The 17,333-nt window shown below is 37.6% G+C and overlaps 1 protein-coding gene across 3 annotated transcripts in view; it reads right to left on the minus strand.

Annotated features, from left to right (window-relative positions):
* Dnah12 (dynein axonemal heavy chain 12) overlaps positions 1–17,333 on the minus strand; it is a 167,218-nt gene that overhangs the window by 111,041 nt on the left and 38,844 nt on the right. For all 3 annotated transcript variants that reach the window (XM_070018739.1, XM_070018740.1, XM_070018738.1), the window contains 6 exons: positions 16,327–16,521; positions 6,586–6,707; positions 6,204–6,486; positions 3,417–3,536; positions 3,041–3,197; positions 1,909–2,081 (listed from right to left, as the gene is read on the minus strand). In XM_070018739.1, the coding sequence (XP_069874840.1) occupies positions 1,909–2,081; positions 3,041–3,197; positions 3,417–3,536; positions 6,204–6,486; positions 6,586–6,707; positions 16,327–16,521 (1,050 nt within the window). The remainder of the gene's footprint in view (positions 1–1,908; positions 2,082–3,040; positions 3,198–3,416; positions 3,537–6,203; positions 6,487–6,585; positions 6,708–16,326; positions 16,522–17,333) is intronic.

Raw genomic sequence — 17,333 nt, forward strand, 5'->3', positions numbered from 1 at the left:
TTAAATGCTTAAAAAAAAAGAATCTTCATTTCATCTTTGCTTATGGAGAACTTGAAGACACTTCAGTGTTTACTCAGCCTAAGTGGATTGGTGTTTCTTGACACAGTGCTTCAATCATCAGGTTGGATTGCCAGATTTAGCAAATAAAACCATAGAATGCAACCATACATGAAAGCTTATATCTATAATCCTAGTTATGCCTGTAATACTAGGTAATCCTACCTACCTCTAATCCTAGCTATTGGAAAGCAGAGATCAGGATAATTGAAGTTCTTGGCTAGCCTGGAGAAAAAGTGAGATCTCATCTCAGTAAATAGCTGAGCATGGAGGCACATGTGTGGGATCCCAATTATGCAGAAAATGGAAATAGAATGATTGTGGTCCAGGCTGGCCCAGGCATAAGTCAAAAAGCCAAAAAGAGTGGGGGTGTGGTTCAAGTGATAGAGCATCTACCCAGAAAGCATACGTATGTCTTTGAGTTCAAACCTTAGTTACCCCTCCCCAAAAAAGTACAGAACATCAACTGGGCACAATGGTTACTCAGGACAATAAGAACTTGAGGATCAAGGTTTAGAGCCAACCTAGAAGAAAAGTTCCAGAAACTCCATTGCCAATTAACTAGCTAAAGGCTGAGCTGGAGTCATAGTTCACCAACAACCTTAAGCAAGAAAGCCAAGCAAGTGAGAGGCCATGAATTCAAGTCCTAGTATTGGGGGGAAAAAAACACAAAAATGAGAATGCCTACTCTTGCAATAATTAAGGCATACACCATATAATGATGTTTCAGTCAACAATGCACTGCACACATGGTAATATATACTAGTTTAGCCTAGGTATACAGAAGACCATACCACCTAGTTTTGTAAACTATTTATCTATTTATTTATTCATTCATTGCTGGTACTGGGGCTTGAACACACCTTAACACTCTTACTTTGCTTTTTTGCTGAAGGCTGATATGCTGCCACTTGAGCTCATACCTCTACTTTCCATACCATCTAGGTTTATGAATGTACACTCTGTGCTATTGGCACAATGACAAACTCATCTAATGATATATTTCCCAGAATGTGTCTCTTATTATTAAATGACATGATAGTATTTGTTGGTTGCAGATCTACCTGCAAATCCTGTACTTTATCTGGCTACGATATTCCTGCAGTTGTAATAGTGATAGTTCATCTTGCATAGTCTCTCAATCAGGCACAGACTTCATCACCAACCTGTACATTTCCTTTCCTTCCTTCCTTTCAGAGACACTAATTCGGAGTTCTAAAAGCCAAATGTGCTTTTCTCATCTTTCTATCCTCTCTCTAGTAACTGAACTACAAAAATAGGTGCTATTTTCTGCAGCTTTATTTTGTCTTTATATTTCCAGTCTTTCCCTTTTTCTAATTATTAATGGAAATGATCCATGATGTTTATACAGTAGATGTAAATATTAAAAAGAAAAAAGGAATACAGGTGGACCTGTTGCAACAATGAGAAGTACAAGCTGTCACGTCCAAAATGAGCTTTACAACGTCAGGGGGGGAAGGGGGGGAGGAAAGGGGGGAAAGGAGAAGGATTGGGATTGGGGGGGAGGGGGGAGGCTGGGAAGGGATGTGAAGGGTAAACCAAAGGAGGAGGCTGCAATGCTTAGTAAGAAATGTACGCATTATCCTGCCCAGTAATTGTAACCCCTCTGTACAGTATGTTCACAAATAAAATTAAATTAAATTAAAAAAAAAGAAAAAAGGAAAGTAAATAATCATTACTATAATTGCACTTTAAGAGGATCTGGAATGAGGAAGGTATATTACAGATAACACAATAAATGAGGATCGTCAACATTGAATTTGGACAAAAAATATGATGCTGCACCAAAAACTAATCTTTAGTGTGCAAAAAAATGATTTAAATACATACCAATGTTCTGTAACATCTATCAGTTAGAGGGGTAATGACAAGTCGAGGTGAGTTACCAAGATACTCATAAGCATATTTTACATTGCAATTAATGATACGAACTCGAGCATTCTCATACTCCCAATAATAACGAAGCTGAGCCAGCCACTGGAAATCTGTATCGTGTGAGACACCTAGAAAGAATTAAACATACAATCCTTAAATTGAAATAATTTCTTTTTTTTTTTATCGTGGGGCCTGAACTCAAGGCTAGCACTCTACCACTTGAGCTACAGCACCACTTCCAGCTTTTTCTGCTTATGTGGTGCTGAGGAATCGAACCCTAGGCCTCATGCATGCAAGGCAAGCACTCTTACCACTGAGCCACCTTCCCAGCCCCCTTAAATTGAAATAATTTCTAAATAAATATTGTAATATTTTTATGTATAAATTTTTGTTCTTGTTATTATAAAGGCCATGTACAGAAGGGTTATAGTTACATAAGTCAGGCAATGAGTACATTTCTTTTTTTTTTTTTTGGTCAGTCACGGGTGCCGTCCCTCAGCTCTTCAGCTCAAGGCTAGTGCTCTACCACATGAGCCACAGAGCCACTTCAGGCTTTTTCTGCTTATGTGGTGCTGAGGAACCAAACCCAGGGCCTCATGCATGCAAGGCAAGCACTCTACCACTGAGCTACCTTCCCAGCCCCATGAGTACATTTCTTTTGGACAATGTCACCCCTTCTCTTGTTCCCACCAAGTTTATGCCCTGTCTCTACCCAGAAGTTATAGAGTTCATTTTCAGCATAGTGTATAGTGAGTACCACTGCTGCATCTGTTCATTTTTTGTCCTTCCATTTCCCAAAGACAGATAAATAAGATGAAAAAAACAAAACAACAACAAAGAAAAAACTTATTGTTTCCATTTCCTGGAGTTCATTTCAATAAATATTACTTTATATGATCAGAGGCACAGAGGCATTGTCTAATCTTTTATGACAATAAATATTGAAATTACTCATGCTTCTCAATTATAGAAAATAGCATAGAAAAAAAGATTCTATGTAGAGAAAAACAAGGTCTTAGAGCATAAGTTTTTGTTTCTTAGAAGCTGTCAATACTTTACCTTTAATATTAGAGAAAAAGTCACATACCTGTTTCAATCATATCCATGACCACATCTCTAGCATGAACATCAATTGTAACCAAAGCCCCTAGAGTAATCCTGGTCTGCTTAGATAATTTTCCTCTTACAAGTTCTACAATATCATTTAGTTGATACTGGAGTTCCGTATAGTACTTCTTTAAACCCTACAAAATAAAAAAGCAATTTAATTGATAATATATATAGTTTAAAACATTTTATATACTGACTCATTTATGAAAGAAAATATTGGGTAAACCTATTAAAATTAAAATTTTTCAAAGAACTGCATCATTCTAATGAGGGAATTATGACTTTGCAAAAAAATCGAAAAGTTAACTATGAAATATGAAGAAAATACTATTAAAAATCAAATAACACATTACCTCTGTCCCACTGCTTATAACTTCCTGTGTCTCTGAAGTCCAGAACATTTGAGAAACACAAAGTACAACCTGGCCAGGCCATTCTCTAACCCAGTCTCTTCTTGCCGATTCTGGATAAGCCTATGTAACCAAAATGAATGTCTAATTTTAAAAGATTGCAGGAGGAAAAGAAGCCAATTTTTAACAATAAAAATGTAATATTTGTAATATTCATAGGTTAGAATCCATATAATCATTAAAAACCTTAAAATATTTTTTAAAAGACCTGAACATTAATGGCTACACTTTTAATTTTTTTGTTTATTTATGAAAGCATGAAAAACTGGGTGCCAATATGGCAAGACTGGATTCTCTCTAGATAGATTTGATTATTGATTCTCCTAAGTTTACTTTTTTATGATCTTTATGTGCCTTTTCTGGATTAGTCATCAAATTTTTGACAAAGAATAAATATTACTTCTAATATAATGAAAATATAGATATTTCATTAAAGTGTGGAAGATCCAAATAAATTCTTTATATTTACATTATTCCTTATATTGATTTATATTAAAAAAAGGACACTATATAATCTATTTTAAAAACTGGACTAGGAGAACTCATATTATTTTATCCATAACTTTTCTAAAAACTTGTATGACCAAAGTCTATTTGTTCAATCATGCAAAATTAAAAATTCTATGTCATTGAGTTCAAAGTATGTTTTCATTTGCTACTAATTTTTTTACATTTAAAAAGGATTTAAATATTTTTAGAGAAAAACAACCATCATTTAAATTTGCTACAACTTGATAAAATAGGATCACATCAAACCTAAAAGTTTCTGTGTGGCAAAGGACATAGCTAGCAAGCTAAAAAGAAAACCTAAGAGAATGGAAGGAAAAAAATTTAATTAATAAGGTTTTTTTTAATTATGAAAACACCATACAGAGGGGTTACAATTACATGAGCAAGGTAATGAGTACATTTCTTACCAAGCATTGTTGCCTCCTCCTTTGTTTCCCCTTACCATCCCTGCCCTCCCATCTTCCCACCCCCCACCTCCCATCCATGGAAGAAAAATTTTACAAGCTATACAACAGACAAGGGCCTAATATCCAGAATATATTTAGAGCTCAAAAAAACTAAGCCCTCAAACTTAAAGAGAGTTTATTTCTCTAAAAACAAAGTAAAAATGGCCAATATCTTTGTCCATAAAGGAAATGCAAATCAAAACAACAGTGAGATTCTATGACTCCCCAGTTCTAATGGTAATTATCAAGAAAATAATAACTAATGCTGTAAACCTGTTTACTTTGCTACTTTTTTCTAATTTGTCTTCTGTCACATCATCATATTCAAGTTAATACAAGGGTCTTCTAATGAGTCTTCATATTTTCTGTGACTAATCCATCATTTATACTATAGCCACAGTGGCTAAAATTATTAGTCAGATTACATCTGACTAAATTAACTTGTAGCCTAAAATTATTAGTCAGATTACATCTGACTAAATTAACTTGTAGCCTTCCATTACACTTAAAAGAAAGTTACGGGGGCAGGGGGAGGATGGGAAGGGATGGGAAGGGGAAACAAAGGAGGAGGCTACAATGCTTGATAAGAAATGTACTCATTATCTTGCCCATGTAATTGTAACCCCTCTGTACAGTATTTTCACAAAAAAAAAAAGAAAGTTAAATCTCTTGTCTTCCTTTCCAGCTTCATCTAATTTATTTCTTCTCTTCACTCACTCTATAAACATTGCTGTCTTTCAGTTTCTCAAAAATCCCTGGCTCTTTTTTTATCCTGGGGTATTTACCCCAATTATTTATATGCTTTTTCCTTTTTTTTCTTTTTTTTTTTTTTGCGAGGGGGTGGGGGGCAGTCCTGGAGCTTGAACTCTGGGCCTGGGTGCTGTTCCTGCTGATCCTGAGCTTCTTTTTCTTAAGGCAAACACTCTTCCACTTGAGCCACAGTGGCACTCCTGGTTTTTTTTGAGTGGCTTATTAGAGTTAAGAGTCTCACAGAGTTTCCTGATCTGGCTGGCTTCAAACCAGGATCCTCAGATCTCAGCCTCCTGAGTAGTGAGGACTACATGTGTGAGACAGCGTTACCCAGCCTTTCATTTATTCTTTAGATCGCCTATTTCCTACTTACCCTTCAGGTTTTAGTTTCAGTATTGCTTCCTCTAAGAGCCAATCACTGGACCTTCGACATTCCTTTTATTATTCTTCCTTAAAATCTTTCTCTTTATAAGTCAATATATACTCTTACTAATAATGTTTTTTTCTTTAAATAGTTGTACAAAGGAGTTGCCATTTAACCAAGCAGTTGCCTTTTACTAGTATTATTATTTAATGTTAGTTATAGCTATACACAGTAATCCTAGCTTCCTGAGAGGCAGAAATACATGGAGGCCAGGAAGGACAAAAAGTCATCAACACTCTTGTCTTAACCAATTACCATGCTTGCATGGTAATTGTAATTCCAGCTACAAAGAAAGCACATGGCATTCAAAGGCCCTCCCCAGGCAAAGCCACAAGATCCTACCTGAAAAAATAACTAAAACAAAAAAGATTTCAAATGATAGAATAACTGCATAGCAAACACAAGGCCTTGAGTTCAAAACAATGGTACTGTGATGATGATGATGATGATGATGATTATGATGATGTTAGTAACAAATAAAAAATAAGTAGTTTAAAATAACATGAACTGTAAGTTGAAATTTACTGAAACTCCTTGAAAATTTCTTAAAACACAACATTTGCAGAATATAGGGTGTATATCAAAACATAGGAGACATACCAGCCTGGATGCAGCAATCACATCATGAATACTTCGGAGCATTAGGTCTTCCACTTGAATGAGCCACTTTTCTACAGCACCTCGTGCTGCAGATGTGGAAATAAGTTCAATAAGTACCACTCGTTCACCTTCAGAGCTATACATGGCCTTGATGTCCAAATTGGGAAGGAACTCCAATTTAGCAATGCCCTCAAAGCATTTTTTCAAGTGTGGCTGAACTCTAAGTGGATCTTTGGTCTCTGACAAAATCTCTAACATTTCATCATTAGATAAGAAGAAAAAACTAGAGAAAAACATGCAAATACAAAATCTTTAGTGATAACTGACCATACATTAGAAAATGCTTTAAAGTGTGGCCCAATTAATTGATCATCCATCATACCGAGGGAAGAAAAGACGTTTCTTTTCAAGATATGCATTAAGTCCTTTCATAATTTTCTCCAAAAGTTCGTTGCAATTTTGTAGTTTTTCTAATAGACCTGTTAAAGAAGTAGCAGCAAGAACCTAAAAGAGAAATGTTTATTTTAAGAGACTTACACATTAGACTTATGTTATAAAAACTCTATATTACATGTAAAAATCTTACATTTCAAAATGTTTTGAAATTTGTCAATGAAGTATCTTGTAATGAGAAAACAACTAAGATTAAATAAATCATATTTTTAACCAAGGACACTAGAAGTTATAATGATCAAATACATTTTAATTTATCTTCTATTCTTTTGAATGATATGGGAATAGCTGTTAGGTTGGTGTGAGATTTAACACATAGTGAACCAACCTACAGCAAAAATTAGCAAACTACATTCTACTGGCCAAATCTAGCCTGCTGCCAGTTTTCATGTAGCCCATGAATTAAGAATATTTTTACTTTTACAAGGTTAGCTTGGCACCAGTGGTTCATGCCTGTAATCCTAGCTACTCAGAAGACTGAGAATTATAGTTCAAACCAGCCTGAGCAGGAGTGTCTAGGAGATTCAACTCCAAATAACTGTTCAAAAAGCCAGGAGTGAAACTGTGGCTCAACTGGTAGAGCTCTAGCCTTGAGAAAGAAAAAAATAAGGTAAAAGAACAGCACTCCAACTCTCAATTCAAGCCTTAGTACTGTACTGGACACACACACACACACACACACACACACACACACACACACACACACACACACACACACACACACACACACACACACACACACACACACACACACACACACACACACACACACACACACACACACACACACACACACACGTTTAAAAACCCAAAACAATATCTTCATGACACATAAAACTTCCAGTGTCTATAAAGCCCTTTTATTGTACCACAGACACACCCATTATTTACATATTGTCTCTCACTACTTTGAAAAAACAATTAAGCACTTAGAAAATGTACACATTACCTAATTTATGTAACTGTAACCCCTCACCTTTACAATGTTTTTTTGTGGTTTATTTTTGGTCAGTCATGGGGCTTGAACGTCAGGCCTGGGAACCATCCCTCAGCTCTTCAGCTCAAAGCGAGCACTCTACCACTTGAGCCACAGCACCACTTCCAGTTTTGGTGGTTAATTGGAGATAAGAGTTTCACGGACTTTCCTGTCCAGGCTGGCTTTGAACTATGATCCTCAGATCTCAGCCTGAGTAGCTAGGATTACAGGCATGAGCTACTGGTGCCCAGCTAAAAAAATTTTATTTCCCCTCTGTATAGTATTTTTCACAATAAAAACTTATAAAAAATAAATTCATTTTTCTTTAAAGTTAAAAAAATTTATTTATATATACATATATATGGGAAAAAATGATCATGTTTCCACAAAGTCTAATATTTATGATCATGCCCTTCACAGAAAAAGTGCTGATCTCTGATCTATATGAAACCAAGTATGATTAAGTTTCTAAATTCAACAGGTAAGACAAAGACTTTGAAACTATTAAATTTCAGAATATTATTGACTCTCAATAAATCCAATACTTAGTAATCTAGGTTTTTACTCACCAGTAGAATAAATTCTTGTGTTTCAAGTTGAATTCTAGATTTTTTTATTATATTTTTATTATCTTTAAATAGTTGTACAAAGAAGCTACCATACAATGAATCAGTTTGTAAGTACAATGCATCTTGATGAATGCTAGATTTTAAAAAGTATATATGAAGGGAGAAGCTGGAATCTGAACAAGCTCTCGCATAGAAAGCAGTTTTAGAGTTCCAGTGAACAGTCCTAAGCCAGAGAATCACACCAAGTGTGCCATCACAGGACAGAGAGTTAGACAAGAGAGGGGAAGCCAAGACAAGGAGACACATCTGAGCGCCTGCCAGCAGCCGCTGCGGTGGCGGCAGGGTCACAGTGGTGACCGCAGCCGCGGCCATATCTGAGCGCTCACACAGAGAGTCCGGGACGAAGGAGCCAGACGCAGCGGGCGAGAGGATTCTACTCAACACCAGCAAGAACTGACAAGGAGCGGACATCTTCATCCTGCAGTTTGCAGACCAGAGACGACCCAGGATCCAAGACTCGGCGTGAGTACAAGTACGTCCTCACTCCTTCTCAGGGAGCAGAGGAGGGAAGGCCACCCCTCCCCGCCCAGCACCTGTGATCTCCATCTTGGATACCGACAAAGCTCGGAGGAGCTGCTAGCTCCAACTCAGGCCTTGGAATAAAACGAGTCATTTAGCAGGTCACAAGAACTTAACGGCGAAGTGACCTGCCAGACTCAGCTCCATCCAGGGAAAAGTCACCCAGCTCAGGCACCAGCCATTGGAGTGGCTTTCCTCACTGGGTAACCAGAGCCAGAGGCTGCCCCTCCCTCTAGCAGCCTCCACAATCAATTGAAAAACAGAAACCCTGAGAATGGCTCCAGGCTGGGCTCTGTGAGTTTTTCACAAAATAGCCCCAGGGAAAAGCTACTGTTTGTTGAAAGGCCTCAACTCTACCAGAACCTAGCCTCATCACCCCTCTTTTGTGATTCTCAAAGCAGATCACCCTCCCATTAAACTAACCTGGGAGGGGGATCTCAAAATCTTGGGTAAAGCAGAGCATGTTTTCTCAATATATTCACATTCCTCTCTAAATAGATGGTCTTTCAATCTCCATAACTATATTAATTTTTACGTTTCTATTTTTTTTCTGGTCTCTTTTCATTTCCCTTTCCCTTTCTTCTTTTTCTCTCTCTCTCTACTTGCATCCTACCCAACCTATTTCCTGCATTGAGATTAGGACATAGTTAACTCTCCCTGTGCCTCCCCACACCAATCTATTCCTATTTTTTACCCACATCTCTCCCTAACCCTAAAAATTTCTGGTTTTCTAAATTCTTCTCTACGGTTCAAAGCCCATTAACATATAGTTGTTTGATATTGAATAGATGTATCTGTTGAACTAGATTGTATCTGTAGACTATTGACTGTATAAATGCAAACGTTGGTTGATGGTTGCCTTAAGATAGTGTTCTAGCACAAAACTGGTGCTATTTTCATCTCAAATGGGCAGAGTAAGCCGGAAAAACACAAGAAAAATGGCAAATCCGGGTATCTCAATTCCCAATCTTGATAATCAGGGGTCAGATCAGAAAATGAACAATCCAGAGGAGAGTTCCCAAATAGCTCTACAAACACTGGTGGCAAACATGATAAATGAGAAGTTTGACAACTTACAAAGGACTCTGTATGAGCGTGATAGGGAGAGAGAGGAGGCATCCCAAAAGTTTATACAGGAATATCATAAGCGTGAGGAAGCTACTCAAAAACTGATACAGGATTTGCGTGAACAACTTGAGAATACTCAAAGAGAAAGGGAGGAATGGCGCGAGCAGGCTGAGAACACTCAAAGAGAACTGCAGGAATCCCACGAATGGGAGGAAAGAGAACGGCAGGAATCCCGCAAACGGGAGGAAGCTAATCAAAGAGTAATTCAGGAATTGAGAGACCAGGTAGAGAATGCACAAAGATCACTAAAGGCATTCATGGAATCCATTAACAAAGAGCTGAAGGAAGTCAGGGAGACCACAAAGGGAATGCTGAATGGAACCCAACAGAAGGAATGGGAGTCCAAAGAAACCATAACCAATCAACTAAATGATTTGAGAACAAACACTGAACACCAAATTAAGGAAGTAAAGAAATTCATACAAGACCTAAAACAGAGCTTCAACAAAGAACTTGAAGCCATCAAAGCTGACCAATTAGAAGGAAAAGAGATTAAAAAACAAAGTAGAGAGTCTTGACAGCAGGTTAGACCATGCAGAAGATCGAATCTCAGGGATTGAAGACAGCCTAGATATTATAGAGAAAGAACATACAACCATCCAAGACAAGTCCAAGAAATATGATAGATCTATCCAACACCTGGAAGACACCATCAGAAGGCCTAATCTAAGGATAATGGGTGTAGAGGAGCACCTAGAAACAGAAGTTAATGGTCTAGGAAATTTGTTTAACAGGATCCTAGCAGAGAACTTCCCAAACATACAAAAAGATAGGCCTATTCAGATACAAGAAGCTTTTAGAACCCCAAATAGACCAGACCAGAATAGGACATCCCACCGTCACTTTATCATCCACACAGGATCAACTCAGACCAAGGAAGAGATCCTTAAAGCTGTCAAGGAGAAAAGATTAATCACCTATAAAGGGAAACCAATTAGAATCACCTCAGATTTCTCAGCAGAGACAATCAAAGCAAGAAGAACCTGGAATGATGTATGCCATGCCCTAAAAACAAACAACTATCAACCAAGAATACTGTACCCAGATAAACTCTCCTTCATAACTGAAGGCCAAATAAAAACCTTCCATAGCAAAGAAAAATTGAAACAATACATCTCCACCAAACCAGCCCTACAAAAGATTCTTAAAGATGTCCTACACATAGAAAACCAACAAGACTGCAACAAAGGCCAAGAAACTGCATCCAAACTGAGAATCCAAGAACCATAGGAAGAACCCAGTTTTCGCAGCTCCCAAGAAGGTGGATAACATGGCAGGAACTCCCAAATACCTCTCAGTCCTATCTCTTAAGGTTAACGGACTGAACTCTCCAATTAAGCGACATAGACTGTCTAGTTGGATTAAAAAACAAGACCCTTCTATCTGCTGCCTGCAGGAGTCACATCTTGCCCGTAAAAACAAACACATTTTCAATGTTAAAGGCTGGAACAAAATCTACCAAGCAAACGGCCCCCATAAACAGGTGGGAGTCGCAATCCTAATATCAGATAAAATACACTTCAAATTAAAATTCATGAGAAGAGATAAAGAAGGTCGCTACATACTAATTAAAGGATCTCTCCTTCAGGAGGATATTACAATTCTAAATATCTATTCACCAAACAATGGAGCACCCAAATTTATCAAAGAAACACTACTTTCCCTCAAATCCCATATAGATCAAAGACATTAATTGTTGGGGATTTTAACACACCACTCTCCCCACTAGATAGATCAACTCAGCAAAAACTCAACAGAGAAAGTGCAGATCTAAACAGCTGCATAGATCAACTAGACTTAACAGACATCTACTGAACATTTCACCCAGCAGCATCAGAATACACGTTTTTCTCAGCAGCACATGTAAAGTTTTCTAAAATAGACCACATTTTAGGCCACAAAGCAAACTTGTCTAAATTCAGAAACATTGGTTATACCTTGCATTCTCTCTGACCACAAGGGAATAAAATTAGAACTCAACACCAAAAGCCACCAAAGAAAGCCCGGTATCACATGGAGGCTGAACAACACACTGCTGAATCAAGAATGGGTCATGGAAGAGATTAGAAAGGAAATTCAAATGTTCATGCTATTCAACAAAAATGAACACACAAATTACCAGCTCCTCTGGGACACAGCAAAGGCAGTACTCAGAGGCAAGTTTATAGCTCTGAGCTCCTACATCAACAAATTGGAGAGATCTGAAACTAACAATTTAATGACACATCTAAACCTCCTTGAAAAAGAGCAGCAAGATAAACCCCAATCCAGTAGACGGAAAGAAATAATCAAAATTAAATCAGAATTAAATGAATTAGAATCCAAAAAAACTATAGAAAAAATCAACAAAACAAAGAGTTGGTTCTTCGAAAAACTTAACAAAATTGACAGACCCTTAGCAAATCTTATCAGAAAAAGAAGAGAACACACCCAAATTAATAAACTCAGAGATGAGAATGGAAACATCACCACGGAAACAACCAAGATTCAGAACATTATAAGGGAATACTTCTCAAAACTTTATGCTAATAAGTTTGAGAACTTGACAGAAATAGACCTTTTCCTAGCAAATATTGACATGCCAAAACTAAACCAAGATGAGTTAAACCAGTTTAACAGGCCCATATCAAGCATTGAAATAGAAACAGCAATAAGAGACCTCCCAGCTAAGAAAAGTCCAGGACCAGATGGTTTTACAGCGGAATTTTACAAGGCCTTCAAAGCAGAGCTCACACCAATACTCCTCCAACTCTTCAATGAAATTGAAAGAGAAAGCTCACTACCGAACACATTCTATGAAGCCATCATAACCCTCATCCCAAAACCAGGCAGGGACTCATCAAAGAAAGAGAACTATAGACCCATTTCTTTGATGAACATTGATGCAAAACTTCTCAACAAAATTTTGGCCAATTGACTTCAACAATTCATCCAAAAAATCATACACCATGATCAAACAGGATTCATTTCAGGGATGCAAAACTGGTTCAATATACGCAAATCAATTAATATTATTCATCACATCAACAGGAGCAAGAATAAGAACCACATGGTTATCTCAATAGATGCAGAAAAAGCATTTGACAAGATCCAACACCCCTTTATGATGAAGGTTTTGGAAAAACTAGGAATCCATGGAACATTCCTCAATACAATAAAGGCTGTATATGACAAACCTACAGCCAGCATTATACTCAATGGTGAAAAACTAAAGCCATTTCCTCTTAACTCAGGAACAAGACAAGGATGCCCACTCTCTCCACTTCTCTTCAATCTAGTATTAGAATGCCTAGCTACAGCAATAAGACAAGATGCAGACATAAAGGGGATCCAAATAGGGAAAGAAGAAATAAAACTCTCCCTCTTTGCAGATGACATGATCTTGTATTTAAAGAATCCCATAGGCTCCACTCCCAAATTACTCAAGCTGATTCAAAACTTTGGCAAAGTAGCAGGTTATAAAATTAACCCCCAAAAATCAATGGCTTTTCTGTATGCCAACAATGAGAAAAGTGTGGCTGAAATTAGGAAAGCAACTCCATTTGTAATAGCCCCACAAAAAATAAAATACCTAGGAATTAACTTAACTAAAGAAGTGAAGGACCTCTATGATGAAAACTTTAAAATCTTGAAAAAGGAAATCAACACAGAACTTAAAAAATGGCAAAACCTCCCATGCTCCTGGATTGGAAAGATTAACATCGTGAAAATGGCAATACTTCCCAAGGCTATCTACAAATTCAACGCAATACCTATCAAAATTCCAACCTCATTCTTCAAGGAAATAGAAGAGGCAATCCAAAAATTCATATGGAACAATAAAAGACCCCGAATAGCAAAAACGCTCCTCAATGGAAAGAACACTGCTGGAGGAATATCAATACCAAATTTCAAACTCTACTATAAAGCCATAGTGGTCAAAACAGCTTGGTATTGGCATAAGAACAGACCTCAGGACCAATGGAATAGAATTGAAAACCCAGAAATGAACCTACAGACCTATAGCCATCTAATCTTCGATAAGGGAGCTAAAACAATAGAATGGAAGAAAGACAACCTCTTCAGTAAATGGTGCTGGCAAAATTGGTTAACTACATGTAGAAAACTTAAGCTAGATCCTTATATATCACCCTGCACCAGAATCAACTCCAAATGGATCAAAGACCTTGAACTCAAAGCAGACACTCTGAAAACATTACAGGATGGAATAGGAGAAACCCTAGGTCTCCTTGGCTCAGGCCGAAATTTTCTGAATAGAGACCCGGAAACACAACAAATCAAAGAAAGGTTGGACAAATGGGATTGCATAAAGTTGCAGAGCTTCTGCAGGGCAAAGGACATAGCTAGCAAGATCAATAGAAAGCCCACGGATTGGGAGAAGATCTTTACTAGCCATACAACGGACAAGGGTCTCATATCTAAAATATACTTGGAACTCAAAAAATTAAACCCCCCAACAACAAATCCTCAAAGAAACAACTGCCCAATAAATAAGTGGGCAAAAGACTTAAAGAGAAGCTTCTCTGAAGAAGAAAGAAGGATGGCCAATAGACACATGAAGAAATGTTCAACATCCCTAGCCATAAAAGAAATGCAAATCAAAACAACATTGGGATATCACCTCACTCCAGTTAGAACAGCAAAAATCAAGAACTCTAACAACAACAGATGCTGGAGGGGATGTGGACAGAAAGGAACCTTACTTCATTGTTGGTGGGAATGTAAACTTGTCCAACCACTTTGGAAAGCAGTATGGAGGTTCCTCAAAAGACTTCACATAGAACTCCCCTATGACCCAGCAATCCCACTTTTGGGCATTTACCCAAATGTTTACAAACAAGACCACACTAAAGCTACCAGCACAACTATGTTTATTGCAGCATTATTTACCATAGCTAAGATATGGACCCAACCCAGATGCCCCTCAGTAGATGAATGGATCAAGAAAATGTGGTATATATACACAATGGAATTCTATGCCTCCATCAGAAAGAATGACATTGCCCCATTTGTTAGGAAATGGAAAAACTTGGAAAAAATTATATTAAGTGAAGTAAGCCAGGCCCAAAGAAACATAGGTCCCATGGTTTCCCTTATTTGTAATATCTAGTAGATGTATGAGTCAAGTGGAAAAATACAGATAATGTGATGTCAGGAAAATGAACCCTTAGATATGTATTTTAATGTTTTTTTCTTTTATGCATGTGTTTCTAACGCATTTATAAGATTATCTCTTTGTTGCTTTGTATGTCCCTCCCCCACAGTATAACCCTTGCTTTCACTATATTTGATGTCAGTATAACTTGTGGAGGAGATGGGGAAAAACCAGTTGTTTAAGGATACAGGTAAACCTGTTGCAACAATGAGAAGTACAAGTTGTCATGTCCAAAAGGAGCTTTACAACGTCGGTGGGGGGGGGTGGGGGGGAAGGGGGGGGAAGGAGAAGGATTGGGATTGGGATTGGGGGGGAGGGGGGAGGCTGGGAAGGGATGTGAAGGGTAAACAAAGGAGGAGGCTGCAATGCTTGGTAAGAAATGTACGCATTATCCTGCCCATGTAATTGTAACTCCTCTGTACAGTATGTTCACAAATAAAATTAAATTAAATTTAAAAAAAAGTATATATGAAGCATTGTATACATAACTTGACTTTTGATATTACAACCCCTTTGTACAACTCCTAAAAATAACAATAAAAAAGTAGATGTATAGCTATGGTCTATGTGTGCATGTATGATAAAGCACATGGCCTGTGAACATTAGAATCGCATGCAATAGGTGCTATGCTCATGAGGAGAGAGGCACAGGGATTAAGACTGAGGATATTTTTTTAGTTCATCTCTCCCAAGCATATAGAGAATCACTTGTTCTTATCCATTATTTCCCCATCTTTGTTTTATTATCGATTTAATTTCTGAAGCGAGGAGAACATAGCAGAAGTGAATTTAATGTACACTTGAAGTAGCTCCATTACATAAATAAATATTAGAATTGTACTGTATTAATTAGAAATAAATTACTTTAACTTTTTAAACATTCTTGTGTTTTTATGAGCTTTCCAATCAGTACATAGTACATAGATTTTATTTTTGCTATCAGGTTGGGGGTGGAGGTGAATGTTTTTTTTTTTCCAGTCCTGGAGCTTGAACTCTGGGCCTACACACTGCCCCTGAGCTTTTTTGTGCTCTAAGATAGTGCTCTACCACTTGAGCTTCTGGCTTTTTCTGAGTAGTTTGTTTGAGATAAGAATGTCACGGACTTTACTGCCTGGATTGGCTTTGAACTGCAATGCTCAGATCTTAGCCTCCCTGAGTAGCTAGAATTACAGATATGAGAAACCAGTACCTGGCTCAAATGTTTTCTTTACTATCCAAAAATAAAAATTCACCTACTCCGAAGAGAAAAACCAAACATTTCACCTTTGGATCTTTTGCACAAAATTTCATTATATCCTTCCAATGTCTGTCCACTGTCTGAAATTGACGTCCTTCTTCTGGCATCTGCTGCATGATATCTTCAGAACAAAAGATGGGCTCCAAGTACAGCCACTGAGCTTGAACTTTTAACCATTCATCAATCGTTTCTTGTATTCGAATCAGACGGTCCTCCCAGGCCTTAATTAAAAGCATAATAAATTAAATAACCAAATTCCTTTAAAAAACTGTAAATTATAACAAAACTTATTTAAAATTCACAATATTTTTGTATCAATATAAAATAGCTAATAAGGTAGCTTGTGGGTATCTCACATAGGCTTAGAAAAATTTGAGGTCTGAGGTTTTCCTGTATCATTGGAATTTACATTTGTACGTGATTATAAAGTTATTTAAACCACTTCTCTAATCTGTAAAAAATATAGTCCAGGTTCCAAAAGAATATATCCTACTTTACAGCAGTGATTATTAACTTTTGTGGGGTTTTTTTTTTGGGGGGGGGGTCCGGTCGTGGGGCCTGAACTCTGGGCCTGGGCATTCTCCCTCAGCTCTTCAGCTCAAGGCTAGCGCTCTACCACTTGAGCCACAGTGCCACTTCTGGCTTTTTTTCTTTTTGCTTATGTGGTCCTGAGGAATCGAACCCAGGGCCTCTAGCTTGCAAGGCAAGCGCTCTACCACTGAGCCACCTTCTCAGCCCCTCTTTTGTGCATTTTGCTTCGTACATTTGACAGTATCTGGAACTATCACAATGTTGTTATCATAGCTGACAGGGAGAAGAAGATACTACAACTACCTAGTGGTTAGATACAGAAATACTGCCAATGTCCTATAATTGATAGTATAGTAAGAGTTCTGTACCAGAAGTCCAACTTCCAACGGCCCCAAAACATCAGGATCAGGCACTTGCCCAATACATCAAACAAAAAGACAATTGTTATAAAAGGCAGTGATGAAGGGCACCAGCTATCCAATGAAAAGCACAGCTTTGCCAC

This window comes from Dipodomys merriami, unplaced genomic scaffold (genome assembly GCF_024711535.1).
Source record: "Dipodomys merriami isolate MVZ:Mamm:240054 unplaced genomic scaffold, mDipMer1.0.p SCAF_13, whole genome shotgun sequence".
Classification (NCBI taxonomy): Eukaryota; Metazoa; Chordata; class Mammalia; order Rodentia; family Heteromyidae; genus Dipodomys; species Dipodomys merriami.